The 25,355-nt window shown below is 28.9% G+C and overlaps 1 protein-coding gene across 2 annotated transcripts in view; it reads right to left on the reverse strand.

The window, feature by feature from the left end:
• LOC107450073 (myosin phosphatase Rho-interacting protein) overlaps positions 1-25,355 on the reverse strand; it is a 110,953-nt gene that overhangs the window by 61,137 nt on the left and 24,461 nt on the right. For both annotated transcript variants that reach the window (XM_043039093.2, XM_043039092.2), the window contains exon 2: positions 22,533-22,666. In XM_043039093.2, coding sequence (XP_042895027.1) covers positions 22,533-22,652 — 120 coding nt within the window. In that variant the 5' untranslated portion in view covers positions 22,653-22,666. The remainder of the gene's footprint in view (positions 1-22,532; positions 22,667-25,355) is intronic.

A 25,355-nucleotide genomic window follows, 5' to 3' on the forward strand; every position in this document is an offset into this window, starting at 1 on the left:
GACAAACAGCAATACATTTTCTTAAGCAAATATTTAACATTTTACTGCAGAGGAAATAAAATCAATTATTGAGTTTAGAATTGAATTAAACATTATATTACAAAATATCTTTGATATTCAGTTAAAATAAGGTCAAAGAAAACAAGGCTTAAAAACGCACTTATTTCAAAATCAAGATTTAATCAACAATTGACTAATGGAACTTCAATTTAACTATAATGCAAATAATCTTAAAACAATTCCACAAGACATCACGAATTCTAAATACATTATTATAGGGAAGTAGTAAATGATAGAAACATGTAACAAACGACTTATGAACTTTAAAGGTAGGAAAAGAGAAACAACTATCACAATTTAACCCACGCACGTTATTTAAAGGTCAACATGGACGATGAAAAATAGTCAATGGCAATTTAATTGATCATACATAAAAGGTCGAACATAAATTATCGGTGAGAAAATAAATTCTAAACCATATCTAAGCTCATATATTCTATATTTGCATCCTGCAACGATATTAATCGGTTTCTTTAGATACCAGTTCCACCATTCGAATTTTAATTTCGTTCAAAACGATATCGAATATTATCAGTAATCGTACGCAAATGCACACTTAAATGATGAGTAAATGAAAGATTTATGGTGGAATTGATAGGAAGAAGATAAAGTTACAATTTGTAAAAATAAATCTATATCGGAGATGAAGTTCGATTTGCATTAATAGTTAACGTTAGCGGATATTGACCTCTGCGTTACCGGGGTTTGAGTTATCAATTGGAATAAATCCAATAAACAAACAATCAGGGATTTTTCTTTATTTTATCATTGGTAGAGAAATTTGAATCATTTCTCAACTTTATCTCATTAAAATGCATGTTTTTGCGCAACGCTAATCAATATAATCGTTTTCAGATTTTGGTTACATATTACTCGATTTTCTACATGGATCATACATTCTTTATTGCAAATGCCAATTCTTTTGATATTGACCTGTATTACTTAGAGATAGCAGTTGGGAATCATTCTGTAGACAATTAGGAATTTTTCTTTAATTTATCTTTAGTAGAGAAATTTAAAAATCACTTCCCCAATTTTTCTCATAAAAAATAGCTTTTTTTAATTGCAGTGCTATCCGGCAGAATTATTTTTAAATCTTCATTACAGTTCGAATCCGACTTGATTTTATTATAATCATTCACGACATATATTCAAGGTTTTTCACGGCATTCACATATAAGTTGAATGCATTCACATAATAATCACAAATGATTTTGCGCAGTAATTTCTATTAAACAGCATAGTTTTTCAATCTCCATAAACAAACAAATTAAATAATACAAATAACGTCAAAATCTAAATTAATTTTATGATTAATTAATAAATAAATTTAAAATAATTTGAAACATTTAAAATTATACATTTTATAGCTATATTTATTGTTATTTTAGCACTCATATACAAAACGTAGATATCGTACAAAACACATATAAAGCATCATAATAAATAGTATAATTTTTTTTATAAATTAACGAAAAAGCAAAGGTAAATGAAAGTGTTGTGTTTAGATTTGTAATTTTTATTGCAATAAATTATAATGATATATGCAATTGTGCTTTTAGTTAAGCTAAAACATTTTTTACTTCAAAACTATAATTAAAATTTGAATTCATATTTTCTTACTTACAAGAAGCATTTAATATTATTAATTTCAAAGCGATAATATTTAACAAGTGAATGAATAAGAAAAAAAATGAACGAAAGTAAGTCAGGGAATAAGCGCATAAGTGAATAGGGTAATCAGTGACTAAATAAATGAGTAAAAAGGATGAATCAGTGAATAAGTAAATTACGCATTGGACGAATCAATTCTAAATAAATTAATAAAAGTCATAAACTTATAAAAAATTTTACGGCCTCATCACAGCAATTATAAAACGAATTGAGGCAATGTAGTGCTAAGCCTAATTCCTTCTTCGAACTGTTTCTTAGTATTGTTGCAAATAGATTTATACAAGTTTTAGGAAATTTTACTGGATAAAGCATAATACACAGAAACAGATTACTCTTTGCACAATTTTCAACAAAGAAACGCTCTCCTATACAATTTAAAACGGTGGCTTATCATTATAATGCCAAAAGTACCTCATTTGTATTTCAATGCTACTTATCTCAGTCAAAATCTGAAAGCTGTTGGCGATTAAATTTTGATACATCTCTCTAAATGTAAGTTATGGTGAAACTAGAACCTTATAGCATTTTATAAAAGTAAAGAAAAATGAATTCTAGAAAAATTAAATACCTATTTAGGTCATGCAAATAAATAAAGAAGAAAAAACACTTTATTCAATTATTATTTTATAAAAAAGTGTGTAGATCAAGCACATAATTGTGAACACGAGCCTGAACATTTTCCTAGTTAAACAAGTGAAGATAGACATATTTGAAGACTGATCCTATCTTTCAAAATGTTATCTGCACCTTCGAAAATGTTATCTGCTCTTCTTGCGCAAGTGAGATGATATGCGTCGCTCACTCAACGCCATCTCCGCATTTAATGACTAGTCAGGTGTCATGGAATATAAAGAAGACCCGATTATTAACTCCCATGACGTCACAATATAAATTATTCCGAAAGAAGAGCCCCAGATCTCGCTTCTTCAGTTGATGTTGCATGACATATTAAAATATTGAGAAGGGATGAATGCGGGAAAAGAAGCGAGGAAAATTTATCTTCTTCTGGAAGACGAAAACAAAATCATGATTAATTATTATTTATTAGGGTTAGGAAAGAAAGATCGTCTGCGTTGATTCTCATGCACTCGCCGTAGTAGCTGGTTTTGCACGATTGTTAAAAAGAGGTCTCAACGTTAATATTATTCGTCGTATAATCAATAATTTCGTCGGAAAATTATCGATTTATAAATAAAACCTAATCCTTAAATCAAGCAGAAATTCTTTTATTCATACAGATATTTCTAAGTAATCGAGCTAACACAGTATAATGTTCGAAAAATGGCGATTATTTAAAATTCTAATATACATGTATGAATATTTCAGACACTTCTAATAGGTTTCTAGAAACACTGTAACAAAGTATTGCAATTTCAAATTCTGCATCAGTTTTGTTTCTGTTTGGAAAGCACAAACTTTAAGCTAAAATTAATTTTAAATAGTTCCACAAATATTTATTTACAAAATAGAATTTATGAGGGTTAGGAAAAAAATCGTCTGGTTGATTCCAATGCTCCGTGTTTTAGTTCGATTCAAACATGGCTTCATTAATAAGGTCTCAATGTAAGATTTTATATAGAACAACAATTTCATTGGTAATTTGCGATTTATAAATAAAATAATTACCTAAATTTTTTTACTCTGCGCAAAATTTATCTTATTTATTCAGAAGTTTCTAATCATTCGATATAATATAGTATAATATTAAGAAAACGGTTATTCTGGTTAAAATAAAATAAATATTGCTAACTTCAAATAGGTTTTTTACAATTTCAAGTTCAATAATTGCAATTTCAAATTCCATATTAGCTTTTCTCCTTTTTGAAAAGTGCAAACTTTAAGTTAGAATTAATATCAATAAATATCAAAAATATTGATTCAGAAATATTTTGAAAATAGAATAAAGTTATTATGTTTAGGAAAAAAATCGTTTGCGTTGATTCTTAAGCACTTGCTGCAGTAGCTGGTTTTGTAAAATCGGTAATGTAATGAAGGTAAAAAAACTTTATCAATATTTGATGAATTATTATCGAGGTCAATTATAATTAAAGCAGAATCATAAACACCAAGACCAATTTGATTTCTGGGCGAATTGAATTGAATTATGAAGACAATGAAAATAAATATTAGAAACCTATTTCATTTCATCTTTGAAAGATGATATTAGAATAAGCTTTTGTTTTATTTCCTTTCTCTCGTGATTAATTTAAGTAATAATATCCCCCAATATAATTTTTATTTTCTAATTGAAAATTTATTTAATTTGTATAGTTAGTTTAAGCAAGAGATTCTAAAACAATATATTAAGAGAATAATCTGAGAGCACCTTATGACATACTACATATAGAAAGTTAAAAAAATATATACATATAAATCGAATTAACAATTTTTTGCGATCGCTTTTTTTTCTAATTTCAGTCATTTTCTGGAGAAGAACTGCAATAAAATATTTTTATTCTGAGCTTTACAACATCATAATTACAAAGTACATAAAAGTACATTAAAATTGTTGTTTATCAAAAAAATTTTGTATACCGAATAATACAAAATGAATTATAAATGTTTTTAAATAATAAGTTAAGGCAATTAAATAACAAATAAAAAAAGCAGTCAAACTATAATTGAATTTTTTTTAAAAAAAACATTGGCACAAATCATTTCTAAAAACTTGTCGATTTCAAACCATTTATATAAAGCGTTTAATAATTTCAGAACTTTCAAAACAGATTAAATATCATTTCAATTTTTTTAAAAATGAAATAAAATAAAAAAACTGAGTTCATATCAATTTTCAATGTCATTTCTTTTCTTATCACATCAAGACGGAAACTACATAATTCCTTTAACAAGCGGCACTGGTCTGTCATGTTTCATTTCTGGATATTTATTTTCTTTACATTAATGACGCAATTTATCATTTCTAAGCTCCATCGTTAAAAATGGTCGAAGTGACTAAAGTGCGCAACACTTTTCTTCCATGTTTATTTTATCAGTAATGTAATAATCGATGTAATATTGCAATCTAATAATCATAATAATCTATTAATCCTATCAATCTAATAATCATATTAATCTAATAATCATAATAATCTCGAAATTGTTATCTTATCAATAGGCCAGTTTTTGTGTCATAAAAGAAGCTNTAATCATAATAATCTATGTAATATTACAATCTAATAATCATAATAATCTATGTAATATTACAATCTAATAATCATAATAATCTAATAATCATATTAATCTAATAATCATATTAATCTAATAATCATAATAATGTAATAATCATTATAATCTAATAATCATAATTGTCCAATAATCAATAGACAATAATCTCGAAATTGTAATCTTATCAATAGGCCAGTTTTTGTGTCATAAAAGAAGCTCAATACGAAAATAATTTGGGAAATGTGGAAATTTACACTAAACTATTTTGGAATTCGAATAACGATGAAATTAAATTAACTTTGGAATTAAAATAACGATGAAATTAAACTATCGCGCTTGTTGTTTACGTGTTTGTGATTTCTGATTAATTAAATTTAATTTACATCAATGATCCAATTTGTCATCTTTAAGATAGATCGTTAAAGATGGTCAAAACGATTAAAGTGCTCAACACTTTTCTTCCAATATCCTTTCCCATATTTATTTTAGCAGTATTGTAATAATCTATATAATCTAATAATCTAATAATCATAATAATCTATATAATCTAATAATCATAATAATCATAATAATCTATATAATCTAATAATCATAATAATCTATATAATCTAATAATCATAATAATCTATATAATCTAATAATCATAATAATCTATATAATCTAATAATCATAATAATCTATATAATCTAATAATCATAATAATCTATATAATCTAATAATCATAATAATCTATATAATCTAATAATCATAATAATCTATATAATCTAATAATCATAATAATCTATATAATCTAATAATCATAATAATCTATATAATCTAATAATCATAATAATCTATATAATCTAATAATCATAATAATCTATATAATCTAATAATCATAATAATCTATATAATCTAATAATCATAATAATCTATATAATCTAATAATCATAATAATCTATATAATCTAATAATCATAATAATCTATATAATCTAATAATCATAATAATCTATATAATCTAATAATCATAATAATCTATATAATCTAATAATCATAATAATCTATATAATCATAATAATCTAATAATCATAATAATCTAATAATCATAATAATCACGAAATTGTAATATTACCAATAAGTCATTTATTGTATCATAAAAGAAGCTTAATACTAAAATGACGAGGGAAATGTGGAAATTTACACAAAAATTAAATGAACGTTGAAATTAAACTAACTTTGGAATTTAAATAACGTTGAAATTAAACTAACGCGCTTGTTGTTAACGTGTTTGTGATTTCTGATTATTTATTATATTTACATTAATGATCTAATTTATCATCTTTGAGCTCGATCGTTAAAGATGGTCGAATCGACAAAACTGTGTATCACTTTTCTTTCTATACCCTTTTCTATAATTTATTTTACCGATAAGCCAATAATTTTGAAATCAAAATTTTATCAATAAGCCAGTTTTAGCGTCATAAAAGGAGCTAAATAAGGAAATTATGTAGGAAATCTGGAAATTAACATTGAATCAATCAAATGAATATTGAAGTTAAATAACTTACTTCGGAATTAAATTATCGCTCGAATAAAACTAACGTTGAAACTGAAGTCAAAATTATTTTAAAGCGAAAACTAAATTGACTTTGGAATTAAATCAATATTGGAATTAAATTACAGTTTTAAACGGTGTGGCTTCTGTCTAATATGAAACTTGAAGTTTGCCCCTTCCTCTGAAATGAGCTTTATTTGCCATATTAAATTTATTGAGGGGAAGAGACTCAAAAGAGGGGAAAAAACTTAAAACATTAGTATCTAGACAAGTAGGGCTGGGATAGCCTGGTAGGTAGGACACTGGGCCCATGTCCAAGAGGTCGTGGGTTCGATCCCCGCCGGCCGAAGACCCCCCGTGTAGCAAATTGTGACTGATGCAAGCTAAATCTGTCGAGTCTCAAAGTCCTCCATGTTCCCTTGACAAATCATGCCTCTGGAGGTACTGATCCAGGAGTTTCCGTGTCTTCTGGATTGGTTCAAAATTTCAAGGCTACGGAGTTGAACATTAGTAGTCGTAAGCCCAAAATTGGGTCGGCGGTTCCACGACGGTTATATATATATAGACAAGTAAGAGCTGCGATGGCTCCGGTGATAGAACGTTCACCTCCCAAAGTGACTAATTGAAGTTTCCCAAGTTCGAATCCTAGCAGCGACTGGTTGATACGAAATCTGCCCCGGCTAGCACAGTCCACAGCGCTTACCTAAAATATTCTCAGTGTTAGGCGGATCATGGGTTAGAATCCTCTAGCCGTTGGGCTAACCGTGGTAGGTATTCGTAATTTTCACCTCCATGTAATTAAGATACGTATTAGTTCCAGCAGAAAGATCTCCATAAAGGCTAGTTTGGCTACCGAGTTGAACATTGATAGTCGTAAACTCAGAATCGGGTTAGCTGTTCTATGCCAGTTATAAAATAAAATAAAATATGCAAAAAATATGCAAGTGATATAAATATACAAGTAAATTATTTTTACTCATGTATCTTTTATGCAAATTATAATATTATCAATAATTTGGTGTCAATAACTTCAATTCATTGACATCAAACTCAAGTAGATAAAACTAATAAATCAAAAGTTAGGAAAAATTCAGAGAGCATAAAAAGTGCAATTTTTGATTCATGCCTATTGACTAAACAAGAAGAGCATTTTTGCGTATGTATTTTGAGAGGAATAAACCCAACATAAAGTATATAGGACATATAGTTCAAAAGCTATGAAGGTTTTAATGTTAAAAAAGTATAATTTTCTCCTTATGCCTATTTAAGCATTAGGCATTGCTATAGATATAAGCGAAAAAAAATATTTAATTCTATGTATTTTACGCTGAATATGTAGGACCTAAACCAATTTGACAGGATAAATAGTTTAAAAGTTATGAGAGTTTTGAGTACTATGCCATTTTACACATGTTTGTTAAACAGTCAAAACCCTTGTATAAAAATTTGGTGTTCGAAAAAAAACTGCATAAATAATAAAACGACTAATTTAGACAAACATCTTTTCTTCTCCTAGGTTTTATTTCAAATAACCTGAGTGACGAAGTTACTTAAGAAAAGCGAAATATTAAATGCAAATTTCACAAAAAAATAAAGATTTATAAAACAATAAATGAAATCATATATCTTGTATAATTTTTTTCCGTATTGTAAAAAATAATTACTTCAAAGAAGTGAAAACTTTAAAATTATTTCCAATAAATAATTACTCCTAAACTAACTACACTTACAATACTACCACAATAATTACTACTAATAATTATACTAGTGGGCTACGCCCCCTGCTCGGTGGCGCTCGCCAACCCCCGAAAATTGCTACGCAATCTTATATGGTTTGCTTCGCAAACCAAGCTCGCTTCGCTCGCTACTAACTTAGGTACATTGCAAATGCACTAAATTCTAAGAATTTAAAACAATCATTCAAATCCATATAAAAACGTTTGTTTTTTAAAAAATTACATCTTTTTAGTAAATACTAAGTCATTAAAATAAATTTGAATTCAAATAAATGCTTGTTAATTCGTTAAACCTATTAGAAATGTGCTATAGTATAAAATCTTAAGATAAAATTTCTAAAACTGATATCTCTTTAAAAAGGTTAAAATTTTGGCTATAATTAAGTCTATTAAAAATTGAAATAAGTGAATTGCAATGGAAAAACCTGCATAAACAAATAAATTCTAGTAAAACAAATAAATTCGTGATATAAATCAAAAATCGTCAAATAAATTCGTAATATATAAATTCGTGAAAAAAAGCGTTTTCGACAAAATACTAATATAGAGATCTATCGACAAAGACTACTCACTTCTGCCTAGCTTAATAGTATGAGATTGCCGCAGCTGATGCTCTCTGGTTATTTCAGTTTCCGTTTTTAAAAGCGCTATATGTTGAGCCACCTCAGCTAGATTTGGCATGTGACATTTTTAACGGCAATCATTGGTCGATTCGCCGTGTAAGAGAAATAGTAATGTAATCAAAACAAAGCAAACGTTGCCACCGGCGGAAAAGAAATACAGTCAAAATTTGGGAGCCACGTAAGAGAATCATATATATCAGATTAATAATAATTACAAATTATTAATATAATAATTGCTATAAAAAGATCTCTAAAATTTTTTTCCAATTGAAATGGAATTCATACCAAATTAAAGACATGCAAAATAAGACTAATTTGGAGAAAATATTTCGATTTCTCGAATATCTTTGAATTTTTTTTATCCTTTTTGGCGACAAAGTAAATGTTATACTAAATATAAACTTGAAGTTTCAAAAAAGCGATATAAGGAAATGAAAGAAATGAATCGGCAAAGATAATAACTGTGTGTGCCCACGGTTTCACAAAGGGGAAAAAAAAGAGAAGAAAAAAAAGGAGTAATTAAGCAAGGAGTATTGTACACATCCCGGAACCCTACTTAGGCGGTTCCTTGGTCTTCAAGGGCGTAGTCAAATATAGACCCGGAGGACAAAAAAAAGACGCACCCTTGCATTACGCATAACTGCAACATCAGGAGGCCAACGCTATCACGAGGTTAGGGCACGCACACGATATAATCGAATCCTATTGAATATCAGAATATGTATGCTGAATATTCTAATGGAAAAAACTTCTCAAACATGAACATTAGTGATATTTTGGAATATTTTCATATCGATATCGATGATTCATCGAACAAATACTACATTTATTTAGCATAGGGATCTTTCCACGTTTATGGTACCCAAAGCCGGCCATCAACCACACTAAGTCAAAACTTAATGAAATGAACACATGTGTTGACATTTTTAAATTTAATGAAATAATGTACCTGTACGTCTTCAGATTTTCTCTACATGGCAAAATTAAAAGTTTACGTGGGAACAGTGCAAAAAAAAACAACATTACATCACTTTAAAGAATGTAATTTTACATGGCAAAATATAAATTTTGAGCGATATCCGTCGAGTAGCTTCTAAAAATAGAATTTCAAAAAAATTATATCTTTAAAATTTGATCAGGAACTATTCGACTGACGTAAAAGGTTGTGCGTAAAATCTTACAATTCAAAATTTTTTCGACTATTATATTATAAAATAATAAAAAATATCCACCGAAGGTTATTTTTTGTATGGGAAATTGCAAGTTGCAATTTTTTTTTATAAACGAATTTTATAATTGTGTGTAAAGAATTTTCAATTCGCTTGAAAAATTTTCGAAATAAGGCAAGCTAAGCAAAAAATACTTTACGGGGTCCAAAATTTGGATCACTTTCCAGACCAAACTATGGAGACCCTATTTTCCAGATTGCGGGTACCCCTTAATTTTGAGGATCAAAAATCCGAATCCGCCAAAGCAAAATGCATGTTTATTCAGAGAAATTACGTTTTTTAACTGATTTCGTGTATTAAAATATCGTCTTCACTTTTGAGGTCACCCCCTAGAACAGGGATGGCGAACCAATGGCACGTGTGCCATTAATGGCACGCGACACAATATTCTGGGCACGCCACCGATCGCAAAGTTCACTATGAAGCATATTAACAATTAAATTAAAATTCACAAAAACAAACAAAAAAATAAACAATTTAATGCCGAAAAAACAATAACTATAAAAAACAAGCTAACAATAAATAATTAGCAAAAAAACATTAACAGTTCTGCTTAAACTAGCATCTTACAACCTAATATAAGTCATTTGTCTTCTAATCTGCAACAACAGAAGTCACACTAATGTCACTTCAGGTTGAATTACACGCATAACTGAGACATTGCAAAATGTTTTTTTCATAGTAAATAAAGAGTTTTGAGTTGATAGAATTCAGCAACCTCATTAAACAATTTTTTGAAAAAATGGCACGTTGGGTGCATAAAGCTTCGCCACCCCTGCCCTAGAACCATTAAGATTGATTCCCAGAAAGTGAACCGATCATTGGATGAAAAGTTGTTCAGGGTGGTTCGTTTATTTATTTATTTTTGCGCACTGCGCACAAACATCTCACTTCATCCAATTTGATGAGATGAAGTTCATACGTTTATTAGATAAATGCGTTTACAAAGGATTACTTTGGCTGTACAGATTATTCATACGTAAGGGAAAAAATATGTTATCTTGATCAAATATCGCTCATAATTACGATTGTGCTTTAGTTATATTAATACAATATTAGAAAGCACCCTTTTTGCAGATATAATCGTGTGAGCTGATGACAAGATTATATCTTTTCAATAGTTTGTTTTCCGCTTTTTTTTAAAAATTTAAGGTGTTAAAAATTAAGCATACGTTTATTTATTTAGATTAATTTTGTTAGGTTGTCCTTAGTAATAATTTAAGTAGTGTTGGATGGTTAGCTACGCGCTAAGTATATATTTATAATAATTTTGCATTTTTATAGAAATAAAACTTTGTAATTCTTTTGATTTATTTTTGATCCTTTCTATCCGAACTCATACTTTGGGTGGTTTGTGCGATTTAATAGCTGCCGGACAAATTTTAAATTATTGCTAAAATTCAAAAAAAAAAGGAATTTACAATATATCGTCTTGAAAATAGTTAAAATTGAAATTAAAGTACGTCCGCGCGGGCAACAGGATGGTGGTAAAACAAAATTTGGTTAATATACTTTTTAAAACTAATTAAGGTGTTAAGATTTGGGGAAAGGATAAAGAATTGGAATTTTTAATTACAGTTGCGTTGTGCATTGGGCTTGGTTACCATTAAAGTTTGTATGTTGTACAAGATAATTTTGAATGATCACCAAGTTGGTCGAAAAAAACAGCTAGTAGATTTATAAAGCAAAATATGGGGTATATATGTACAGTGCACAAGAAAAAAAAACGGACAACCCTGAATACCTTTTTATCTAATAATCGGATCTTCACATTCCAAGCTTCGGATCACTCTCGTGACCAAACTATAGAAACCATATTCCCCAATGCGACAATTTCCCAAAATTACCTATATTTTGGGGGTCAGAAATCCGAATCCGTAGAAAAAAGGTATGATGATTCAGAGAAAGTACATTTTGGTCGGATTTCTTAACTTAAAATGTCGCTGCACTAATTAAATAACGTATCATTCTTTTCAACAATGAAGATTGAGACCTAGAACGTTAAAATCCGATCATTAGATCAAAACTTATTTAGGTGCGTAAGGGTTTTTTTTCTGCCGCTCACTGTACCTAGAGACACAGATTTCATAAAAAGAGATACATTGATAGATATATAGACATCCTAATTTGATTAAATGTATTTTTTAGGTACGCAGTGCTCTAAATTTGATAAAATGAGTAACATATGTTATCAAATGAGGTAAATAAATTATTAAATGAGTACATTAGTAGTACAGTTTTTTATTTTTATTTGAAGAAGATACAATCATAGCGCAGTAATCATTGGTAATACGTAATCATTAGCGCAGTTACTTCTTACTTAATAAAATTTTACCATTAAACGTTTTTGAAAAACATAAGCGTCCTTTTCACATTTTAAGTTACAAATAATAATTCAACTTAATTTACATGTATCAGCCTACTTTGAATGCGAATTTCTTTCAGCATACTTAAAATGCGAAAGTTATTTCTCAACCTACAGTGGTACATAAATTGTGCCGTCCATCGTCTTAGTTGAAAAACAAAATTGTTTTTCCCACGATAATGTGATTATAGCTCACATCTACAGAAAATATTCCCTAACACAAAGCTTCATTGGTTGTGTAGTTTATTTATTTGAAGGAGATACAATTACGTAAAGTTTTTCAGAGACATATGCGTCCTCTTCACATTTTAAGTTATAAATTATGTTAATAATTCAACTTAATTTGCAAGTTTCGGTACCTTTCTTTCAGCATATTTTCAATGCGGAAGTAATTTATCAGCCTATCACTCTCTCTGAAAATCTCTCGATGGTACATTTTTGTGCCAGGTGGGAAAAAAATTACTTTTGTCTCGATAGGGTGATAACAGGTTAACTCTCATGACTTCAAACAAATATTCAGTTACACAAAACTAAAAAAAAAAAAAAAGGAAAACGTTTTCTTCCTATTTGAAACTAGTTAAAATCGCAGTGATAGAGAGATATAAAAGTAAAATATTTTCTCGCATTAATGTAACAAAAAATTCTAGACCTACTGAGTATCATAGTGAAGCCAAGAGAGCAAAATTGAGGTTAATGACAGGGTAGTGTTGTCATCAAAGTCAATTAATTTCAAGTATGGGAGCAAATTCCCGTAATTATTTCTTCTTACTTATGAAACATAAATGAGTCAAAACTTCGTTCAGGCTTCAAGTTGTAATTCAGATATCAAGTATTTCATATAGGATAGTTGCCCCTCTTGCAACAAACAAACCTCGTAAGGAAGACTAAAATGACTTTTTTTTTTTAAATGTAGGTCAATAAATAAATTCAAAAGGAATGTTTTAAAATTAGAAGCTCAATTCAATTTATTTCTGAGTGTGCGATTACGTGCAAATAGTTGGGTTTTGAGCAATTTTTTGAGTAAAATAACTTTGGCTTGGTTTCAATGAATTAATTCAATAAACAAAAATTATGAAGTTGTAATTTTTCTCTGTAAAAATTGCGGTGTAATACCTATTCGAATTCGGTGTTGAAAAACTCCAAAAATTGTGGGAATGAATACTTTATTTTATGTTAATACCTAATCGGGCTTTCACACACACTTAATGGGTGTAGTTAAATCTAAACACCAATTATTAAAAAAGCTTACACCGACCTCAGATGCATTTACTCTATTCGTGAATTATTTTCGCCAACTTTGGCATCCGTTTGGAAACCGCTTTTGTTTACAAAAGAGCAAAGACAGTTTGATGTCTCGCACGATGCTGAACGTGATGCAGAAAATAAGTAAAGTGTTTTAAGAGGCATGCATGTTTTTAGTTGCATAATTAAGCTAATCTCTCACAAGAAGATTTCCATAAATTTATCAATTGTATTAAATAATTTTATAATATTTAATTTCCCTCCGCCTTGGATTTGTTAAGCCTTGCTCGAATTCATATTATTATATTCTCCGTGCTTTGGGGTACTTTAATTAAAAACACACTAATTTTATTTTAAGAAACATTGCATATATGCATCCAGAATTAATATTTGTTTCTTAATATTGTAAAAATAACTTAACTGATTCTCATGTTTATTACATCTTACTGTGATTATAAATTTTAGTGTTATCTAATTATAATGATAATAGAGGCGACTCTGCTTTACACCAAGTAGTGTAATAGAATATTCTTGGATTACATTCCCTAGACACCTTACATAACCTAGAGATGCGAGAGTTATGTATAGTGATCCACTAATTATTTGGTGTAAAGCAATTGCCACCGTTTTTGGTGTTGAGATAAACTAAAAAAATTTTTTAGGTGAGTGCAATCATAAGATAAACTGCAACTATGATTGCATACTCGAAAATAAGCCTTCTTGTACCTTCTCGCCGTATTTTAAATGCTAATGGCCGTCACATTAGCTTATAACTGTTTTTTTAATTTACTTACAGAAGCTAGTATTTGGAAACAATGCTCCAAGAAAGGATAATTTAGCTGTGCTTAAGAACAATTTTGTCAAGAAATCAACTATCCATGTTTCTTTTTATTTTATTTTTTTTTTTTTAAATTTTCTATTTTTGAATGTCTTTACCAGACTTTGACATCTTACATTTCTTACTAAAATATTTGCCCTAACCATGGTAAAAATGCTTCGCACTCATGTGCAGAAATTATTTGTATTATTATTATTATTATTATTATTAGACTGCTGGTGGAAGAATGACGTAGAGCGCAGGACTACTCAAATGGTGCTTAGCGGCACTCTAGAGTTCCGTGGTAGTGTCACAGGGGTTCCGAGAGTTAAGATTTTATTTTTTCTAAAACCAGTTATGATTTTGAAAACCTGTAACTAAATTTGTGTCAAATTAGTAATCCATTATTTATTTAATGTTTCGTTATTTTTATAAATTATATTTAATTAAAATGCTCGTGAAGAAAAAAAAACTCAAAACATTGTTCTGTTTTCTAATAATAATATAATGAATGAATTACGAATAGGATATATGCATTTATGAAAAATTGCATCAGTATTTCGCATCCAATAAAAATAACCAAAACTCAGCAATGAAGAAAGTATGTTTCTCTGATAAACACTCTCTACATTTGTTTTCGTACTTTTTCGTTTTAATTTTAACAAAAACAATATTTCAGCTACTTCATCTAGTTTTAGTTATGTATGCACTAAAATCAACGTTAAGAGCTGGACAAGAAGCCCCTCTAAACCTGTAAATTCAATAAAACATAAAACCTAATTTTAAGATGAAATGGATAAGATGAAAAAATTTCCTTCTCTCTTAATTCACTACATATTAACGAAATAATAAATAACAATCAAATCATTAAAAATTTTCAAAACAATTAACATTATTTTGTTAATTAATGCGTTAACAATAGCTAATGAAATTTATTAAAGAAGTCTACGGGTTCTGTAACAATAGGGTCCATCATTTAGGGTTCCACAACCTAAACAAATTGGGATCAGCTGGAGAAAAGTGTAGGTAACTGCTAGGTTCTTTGCGCAGAACACCCTTCTTAATTGATCAGCTGAGAAACTATTTGAAAAACATTACTTAAAATATGTAAAATATTCTACTGCATCAAGTGATAAATTGGAATACTTAAGACCACCACTACTATAGGACCATTTAAAGGACCGCCACTAGACTAGGATTCGTTATCGTATTGATATTCCTTAATGCCTGAACTGTATTGAACTTCACTACTGAAATGTAAGCTACTTGCTTTTATACTTACTGGGTATTTTCCTCGGGGAGAAATAAAATTTCAAATGTTTTACATAAAGTGAATGGAACGAATGCCTTTTATAAGATAACTTATTAATGAAATAACTAATGAATGCCTTATATAAGATAACTTATTAATGGAATTGCTTTTACCTTTCAAGCCTATAAATGTTACTTTAAAGAGCTGAAGGAAAAGAAAAGATTAAAAAGCTAACGATATTATGAAAAAATTAACTGATGCTTCGCTAAATTTATTTCAATATTTAACAAAATATTACAGTGTTAAAAATCAAAAAACATAATACCATATTCTAAAATTAGCTTTTATCTTTCTTTTCTGCTTAAATTTTTTGTCTGTATTAGATAGCAGATGTGTATCCCGTAGGATTTCCGGAGTTTGCTGGTGTGATCCTATGGCACAAAAGGATGAAGAGACCTAGTCTAAGTGACATAATATACTCAACATTCAAGAAAAGAAAAAAAAGAGTATTCTAAGATAGAAGAATTTATGAATCTGTCGAAAAGAAGCAACCTCCTGCTTATGAATTTATTTTTCTAAATTATACAGCAAATGTGAAGTCTCTAAGATTTCTGGATTTTCCACAGCCGAAAAAGATTAAAAAGCCTAAATAACATAATATACTCAATTTTCTAACAAAAACAATAGTATTTTAAGATAGAAGCATTTATGAATCTGTCATAAATGAGCAATCTTCTGTTTATGAATTTTTTTGTCTGCATCATACAGCAAATGTGTAACGTGTAAGATTTCCGGAATTTGTTGATATGGCCCCCGGGCACGAGAGATAAAAGAGCTCTGAATCAAAATAAAATAATTTACTAAAAATTCCTACAAAACATGATATATATTATGATAGAACTATATTATGATAGAAGCATTTATGAATCTGTCATAAAGGAGCAACAATGACAACCTTAATCAATCGCAGCGCTAAGCTCAGTAAATCCGAGATTTTGCCCTCCCGTAAGAAAACGATTGTTCGAAAAAAAAAATGGCACCGCACGCTTAGAAGAAATCAGAATCCCAAACGCTTATAAGGACTTAATGTTCTCATAAATCAATTCTGGCAAACTACTTGTGATTACAAGAAGGTTGTATAATTTTTATTTTTTTATTTTCGTTCTTGGAAGTGGCGATTCGAAGTGGCGAATGACGTCATCTGTAAAATTTAAAGAGCTTCGCATTTGACGCACTTCGTCTCTTTGCAACTCTAAATCGGGAATGAATACATCATCGACTAAGAGAGCTTAATGTGCACATTTAATCTGTGCTTGTTAACCTATAGCATTTGGAATAAAACGAGTGCTTTTGCACAATAACTGCGTTTCTTTGGTTTAAGTGGACTTGTCGAGATGTTTTGTTCCTGGTGCAACACAGCTACTCGTTGTTATTAAGGTTCAAAGGTTGTTATTATCCTGAAAGTAACTGAAAGCGGAAAAAATCTCGCAGATCCAAGGATAGATTGATTGATAAAACTGTAAATCAGACTCAGAAAAGCATTACTGTTATCTGAAAGAAATCATAAGTGTACAAGTTTTGTAAAACCTAATTGATGAAAAACAAACAAAAAGTTAAAGTGAAAACAGGAACTTTTTTTTTCCCTTTATTGGAAATCTAATTACGTGAACTATTCTGTTAAATATCTTTTCAGTAAATAAATTACGAGATAAGCTTAATTGTTTGCTAAGTTTATTGAGAAACATTTTACTTTCGACCTGATTTCTTGTTTGGATTTAATCCGATTATCATTAGAAGCTAGTATATTTATATTGAGTTCACACTGAAATTAAATAAGAATAGTTTATGAAATTTATGAATGAATAATTTTAAGTTGAACAGGGTGCGAAGCCAGATTTTTCAATAAAAAATAAGCACCTTTTAAGTTCTTTTTAAGCACTCATAAAATAATCTTAATCAGTTTCCAAAAAAAAATCATAATTAGGATCTGTGCAGTAATAAAAATTCTTTTTTTCTATCGTTTAAAGTTCTTAATTTATAAACATAAAATCAATAAAATTCAAAAAAATTCAGAAACTTTACATAATCGTGATAAAATTACTAGTTTCTGATAAATATTGCAGAGAAAATAATGAAAATCATACATTTTTTGTAATTTAGAATCACAATCGACACGGCGAAAAAAAAATCTCTTTTTAAAAGATAGAAAACTAAGCACTTTTACAAACCGGAATAAAAAAAAACCTTTAAGGGCTTTAAAAAACGTAAATTAAAAATAAGCACCTTTAAGCACTTTTCAAAAACGCTACGCACCTTGGTGAAAATTAATTATTGAAATCAATCGAAAGAATGACGAAAGGAAGCTATAATATAATATAATATAATATAATATAATATAATATAATATAATGTAATGTAATGTAATGTAATGTAATGTAATGTAATGTAATGTAATATAATATGACATGACATGACATGACATGACATGACATAACATAATATAATATAATATATGTATGTTTACGTGTTCCAAAATCTTTAAAAATGATACAATCTGAAATTACACAAACTGATACAGATAAATTGTCATTATCTATTCGAATATCTTCGGAATTATACAGTTTTAAGGGTTATCAACGTTATTAAAAAAAGGATGGGAAAAATTAAATAGGTGTTCCGTAATCACGTTATCACGGTAACTGATGCACTTTTTGAGAATCCTTTTCAAAAATGCCGGCAAAAAATATTCATTTTAGGTGCCACATATTCATAATCAAATGGGAGAAAAAAAGAAAGTTATATGGTGAATCATTAAAGCAATCTAAGTAAGAAAAGCTTCATAACCAGTTTGAGTGCCGAATAGTTTTAGAGTCGTTTAAGTTACACAGTCCTTAACTTTCTGTAAGCAGTAAGCATATTTTTTTATTTTACTAATGATAATGGTACTAAAAAGTGATAGCAAGTAATACCACCCTATATATTTCATGTTGCTTAAATTGCGTTTTTAGAAACATTTAACTAGTTTTATTTATTTATTTTGCTCAGGGGATTTTATTTGCAAAATAAGGTGCAATGCTTAAAAATAATTTTTAAGGCGAATAATATGCTCGAACTGCACGACTAAAATAATTGAATATTAAAACACAAAAATATTCAGTTTAAATTTCAAAAAGAAAATTTAAATACGATAAATAAACAGGATTTTAAGAAAATGTAATAATAAAAAATTATCGAAGTAGTTTGAGGGATTTTACCTAATCTTACGTTTAAATAATATGTTCAACATTGTTAGCTTATTTATTCCCATTCAGTCAAAACATTTAATACCGAAGCCTTTTACTTGCAGGCAATAAGAAAACACAACACACTGAGATTTTATTTTATTTATTACATATAATCCTCATTAACCTTATATAGCATTTAAATATTAACTTAATTTTTTTTTAACTTCTGGAGTATTCTCATTATAGATCATTCTTTAATGACAGTAGATTTAGTTTACGAACAATACAGTTTATATTGTCTCATCACAGTGGGTGGACACATAAGATGATTAATTAAGAGTAGTTAAACGAGACCCAACCGAGACCATCCACTCTGTTTTTATTTCCTGCTTAATTTATAACAGAAAAGTGACTTGATACTCGGTTGGAGAAAAAGAATTCAACAGAAATAAACAAGAACGATCATTAGAGCCAGGAGTAAACATTTCTTCGAGCTTCCGTTTCAAATTCTATCTTTTTTAATTTCAGACGATATATTAATCTAATTCAGAAACGTTCTTTATTCGCATTCGTTTGTTCTTATTTGCCCTTTTTCGGTTTGCTCGATCGTTTGTGCCATTAGACATAGGTCGATGACCTCTTGTTTACGAATGATGCAAGTGATCAACTTTGCAGGCCCCATTGTTTTTGTTTTGTTGATCCAAAGGCCCTACAGAGCTTGACCAAAGGGCAGAATTAGCAAGTGGACTGGCTGATTTTGCCGTTGCCGAACAGGAAAGAAAGACGTGCTCTGAATCCGCACTCGGCGCAGATGCATTTCTGGCATATTTTACTACGTTCCAGTTACGGCTTTTGTTTAAATGTGATTTCGAAAATTGCGGAAGGGAAAAGGATACAGAAGTATATACTTTATATTTCTTTCATAATATACTTAATACTTCGACACATATAATATGTAATAAACGAAAAGCGATTAGCGAAAAACAAAATTGTTACACAATTTAATTTTTAGCATTTTACTTAAAAAACTAAACATAAAAATTGTTTTACAGCAAAAATTTGCCGTCATATTATTTAAAAAAAATATTTTTATTTAAAATAATTTAAACTTTTACTAATGTAACACAGTTAAAATAATTTCATTGACAATAATTTTTAAAAATTTTTTACAGAACAATTTGGAAGTTGTAAGCTTAAAAGAGAATGAGGTTAAAGAGTAAGTTAACAGTTTTATTAAAAAAAGAATGTTTATTTATCTTACTTTTTATTCCAGAATTTTGGTAAAAATTCTTATTCATATTTTGTGGTTCTGTGAAAAATCTCAAAACCAATTGTGTGTTTCGATTTTTTGTAAAGGGTTCTATTTTTGAGAATTCGAGAAATTATAATTCTTATTCATCACTCAAAATTCTTTGATCTGTAATCACTTAAAAGCTTTTTTTGCCAGTTTTCTGCTTTTTTTAAAAAAATATGCGAAAATGAGATTCTATTTTTGTGGGGGGAAAACCCAAACATTATGTTTTTCAAAGAATTTTTGCTTTAAAATTATGAATTAAACACGTCATCGACTCTATTTATGAAAATTAGGGAGGAAGGTTCAATTTTACAATACATTATTTTATGAAAGGGTTCTTTGTTTTAACAGTAAAAAATTTAAAAAATTTTTGAAAAATCCGTTGACGGGCGCAGGTTTTCTATAAAATTATCCATTCTTTACATTTTATTTCCACCATTTCTATTATCCACCATAAAAGGTAAGAAAGGGAAATTTTAATGAATTCACAAATATCAGTTTTTTAAAATATATAAAATGTACCAACAAACATCTTTTATATGATTAAAACTCGTCTATTTTTAAGATTAGGCAAAAAGAAAATAATGTTCGATATTTATTAATCATAGTTTGTAAACCCAGAATTTCGAGTGTGTTTTGAAAATCATTTGACTTCACTACAGGTCTTCACTACAAGGCCTACGCTCTACCACCCCTGGACCGTTAAAATATTATGTAATCATATTTTTGGACATTTCGAGCCCTATTATCAGCAATAATAAGTAAATCATAAGTTTCCCTTTCTTTATTTTTTTTTTCAAAAATGAAGTTTATCCTAACTTTATTTCAACAAGTTGTAAAGGGATTATTATTTTTTTAGATAAAGGAAATATTTTATAACTGTGGTAAATACAGCTTAAACCTTCTTTTCCTCCTGCAGAATCTTTCCCTCATTATATGTATATAAAATATTTGAACAGCCCCAGTATTCTTTAAATGAGAGAATAATCGAATAATAGTTGTAATAATGACAAAATATAACTGCGTATAATTCTCATAAAGCTCATGGGGACGGCGCTGACCTACTCTGGGCAGTTGTGCAAAAAAGAAGAATTCTAGTGATAGTCCAATTTTATAATTCTGTCATGTTTTTAAAACTGTTGCTCGCTCTATACTTTTATATAATGCTGAATATTGGAACCTCCGTAAAACTGAAGTACAAAAACTGGGAACGTTCCAGAACAAATGTTTAAGAATTATTTTAAAAAATTTCTCCCCTAAGATTATTTTAAATAAAGATTTACTAACAAAGGCAAAATCATGATGAAGATGAAGATGGACTCGGCACATTCTTCGTTTAAAACGGGATAGCCCTGCTAACATCGTACTTACTTAGGCACCCGATGGGAAACGTAAAAGAGGAAGGGCAAAGATAAATAAATTGAGATCCGTGCCAACCAGAACTAAATAGATGAGAAGAGGCAAGAAGACTGGCTCATGACAGAGGTACCAGGAAAAAGAGACTTGAGGCTTTGTGTGCAGGCTAGCTTGAATTTGTCTCAATACTTAACCCAGGAGTTCCCTTGTCTTCTGGATTGGGTTCAAAATTACAAGGTTATGGAGTTAAACATTGTATAAACTCAGAATTAAGTCGGCATTTCCACAGAGGTTATAAAGTAAAATAAAAATTAGGAGTGGCTACGGAGTTGAATATTAGTAGTCGTAAACCCAAAGTTGAGTCGGTTGTTCAAAGACGGTTATAAAATAAAATAAAATAAATTCAAAAAATCTTCAGGATCCTCTATTGATAACACAGTGGATAAGCTTTTGAAAAATGGTGTAGTAGAATTCCCAATGCTTAAATTACATAATGCTAATTCCATAAGTGCTTTGATTAACTTACACTGCTTATAACAATGAAAAAAATTCAATTCCATATACTTGCAACGNTTTTTATAACAATTACTACCTAAAATTGCTATAAATATGTTTGTCTAAATACTTTGGGTGTTCCCTTTGGCATGCGGCCCTTCACTAGTCAATCTGCTGCGCATGTGGCCCTTCACTCAAAAAGGTTGTGCACCCCTACTCTATTGATAACACAGTGGATAAGCTTTTGAAAAATGGTGTAGTACAATTCCATAAGTGAGTTTACTATATAAATTATATAATAATAATAAATATAAAATTATATAATGCTAATTCCATAAGTGAGATTAACTTACACTACTTATAACAATGAAAAAAATTCATTTCCATATACTTGCAACGCTGAAATCCGACTTCGAAGACAAGAGAAATGATTAAAGTTTCATTCTTCATAAATATTTTACTTACCCTGTTACTTTCCAATGCTTCAGCTGAGTGGGAATCTTTGATTCGAAAACAGTTTTGGCACTTGGTTTTATTAAACACATTTGGAGAAAATTTTCGGCACTCCGATTTAAGGCCAGACATAATTCAACCAAGATCTGAAAAAAAGAAAAATTACTAAGAAACTAATGCTTACAGATATTGTATTCTCAAAGAAAGAACATTTAAATCAGGTAGACAAGCGTCATCTTCTGAAGGTACTTAATCTTTTTTCATCTAGCGTTGTTTCTAAGCAAAATAGTATCATAGCATCTCCGATATTTCCTTAGTGTTTTGAGGGGATATAGTTTTTCGATTTTAACTTACAGGATAACCAGAGTTGGGTATTGATTTGATAATTCGAATCACCAACTTGCAACTGATTCGAATCACCAAAATGAACTGATTCTATTGAGTCGAACCACTTTGATGATTCATTTTGCCCAATCTAATGACAACTGCGCATTCTTTTTCGTTAACTACCTGTCCAATGCATTTTTAGAAACTGTGGAGCCTGTTCAATCATAATACCATTCTAATTTGCTGATATTATAATATGGTATCAAGTTGTACATTCTTTGTCAAGTTGTATATTATGGATTTAATTTAAAACTATTGTCCATGGGCCAAAGCCAGCCCACCAGTATTGTCAATGCAGCCCACGGAAGCAAGCCTAACATAACCTGAATCTGGTCAGTTACAGTTTATTTTAAAATTTAATAATCTTACAGAATAATGATCAGAAAAGTCACATTAACTGTATATAATGAAATTAATCAAATATTTTTGGACAGAATGAAATTTAATGTTTTATTTGGTAGTTAAGTGCAGAAAAATTTGACCAAAAAACTAACATGAAGTGATTGTGCTCTTGAAACATTATGGCCGTTCAAATATTATAGTTCAGATTTAGGCAATTTTGAACCTTTCTTCCCTCTTTTGTCAGCGGAAGAAAAAAGAGCAAACTACAATTTTTTTCTATGATTAAGTAAGATGTATGAAACACCTTATTTTTTAGCTATAACATTAAATTATATTGTAATAATCTAATTTTATATTTAAATTGAAATAAAAATAATTGATGTAATTTTTCATAAACAAAATTTACGTTTTAATTTACTTTTATAAAATTTTGAGTAGAATATTCTTCAAGAATCTCAAAGTGTTTTCTTTCAGTTTCAAAAACTCTTAACTTCTAAAACGCGTTAAAGATTGTTTTTTTCCCAACTTTTTTTTCTCCGCAAATTTAACTTTTATTTCAAATTGAAAATTTTCCAAGTGCAGTTTTTTAAGTATTATAACATGTATTTTGCCTTTTAAAAGTTTCATGAAGGGAGTTTTAGTGGCTTTAAATTATATTGTAATAATCTAATTTTATAATTAAATTGAGATAAAAATAATCGATGTAATTTCGCATAAACAAAATTTACGTTTCAATTCATTTTTATAAAATTTAATTTTATAGTACTTTCGTGAAGCAAGTTTACAAAGATAGTGTTTATTACGTATTCCCAGAATTAAAATAATGACATAGGTATTTTTGTTTAATACTTATTTTGACGATAACATTCTAATAGTAATTAAACTTATATCGTTTGAATTTTATTGTCAAACGCTTAAGGATGATATATTTATAAAAAAAATAAAGAAAGTAAAATTAAAAAAAAAATAAATAAATAAACGAAAATTTATCAATAAACAACCTAGAGTTTAATTTGAAATTATTACTCCGAGCATGATACAATGGGCAATAAAAGGTAAACCATAAAGAATCATAATTTACCGTCAATACTAATTAAAATGCCTTTAACTTACTGTTTCCCAATCAAAAAAGCAAACATTATCCTCACATTAATTACCAGAAATCAAATTAACTTTTAGAAAAAAGAATGAATAATGAGCAATTTATTTTGTCTGTAGTATTTTCATGTCAAATTAAACACTTAAGACGACAAATAAAAGGGGGAAGGAAAAAAAAGAAGTAAAACAGCCGTTAAGTTCAAACCAGTAACTAACCTAATCGGCAGCTTATTGAGAACTGTTACCATGTATGGATTTAGGCCATATTAAAATCCACCGTCTGGACATCCTAAGAATAAGAATTTCAATGGGTCAAGCCACTTCAACTGCAAAGTGGCTGAAAATGATTTCAAAAAGAAACGTGTGGAATATTTGTTTTATTGCGGTTAAACCACATGCACGCTATAGTCCCATTTTTCTAAATATAGATGTGATTGTCGGTGATTTGAAAAGCTTTAAGATTGGACTGAAAATAATTAGATAGTGTAGCTTCATTTATTATATAAATGTGTGAATAACTATTTAAAGGATTACATAGGACGTTAATATAACAGTAAAGTATACGATCATTTTTGCTGAAAATCTTAATATTAATGTCAATGAAGTAAATAAAAATAATCACGAGTTTACAAAATTCATAAATTTTCTTTTTTTCCCATCTCCCGTTTCTTCTAATTTTTTTTCAAGGCTGTAAAAAATAATAGAAATATTTATTCATTAATTGTTTTACCAATTGCTCACACAATTAACGACACAAATGGTTTAAAATTATTAAAAAAGAATTTTAAATATTCAGGTCTTAATTATTGATTAAACAATCGAAACAGTTTTTTTAGAAAACGAAATGAGACGCACAGTTAACGACACAAAAATGGTTTAAAATGTTCAAAAAACAGTATGAAATAGTCAAGTCTCGATTATTGCTAAAGAAATCGAAATAGCTTTTAAAACGAAATTTATACGCCGCCTTAATTCACGAAAGAAGTACTTCAGATTTTAAAAAAAAAA

Source organism: Parasteatoda tepidariorum, chromosome 1, assembly GCF_043381705.1.
Source record: "Parasteatoda tepidariorum isolate YZ-2023 chromosome 1, CAS_Ptep_4.0, whole genome shotgun sequence".
NCBI lineage: Eukaryota > Metazoa > Arthropoda > Arachnida > Araneae > Theridiidae > Parasteatoda > Parasteatoda tepidariorum.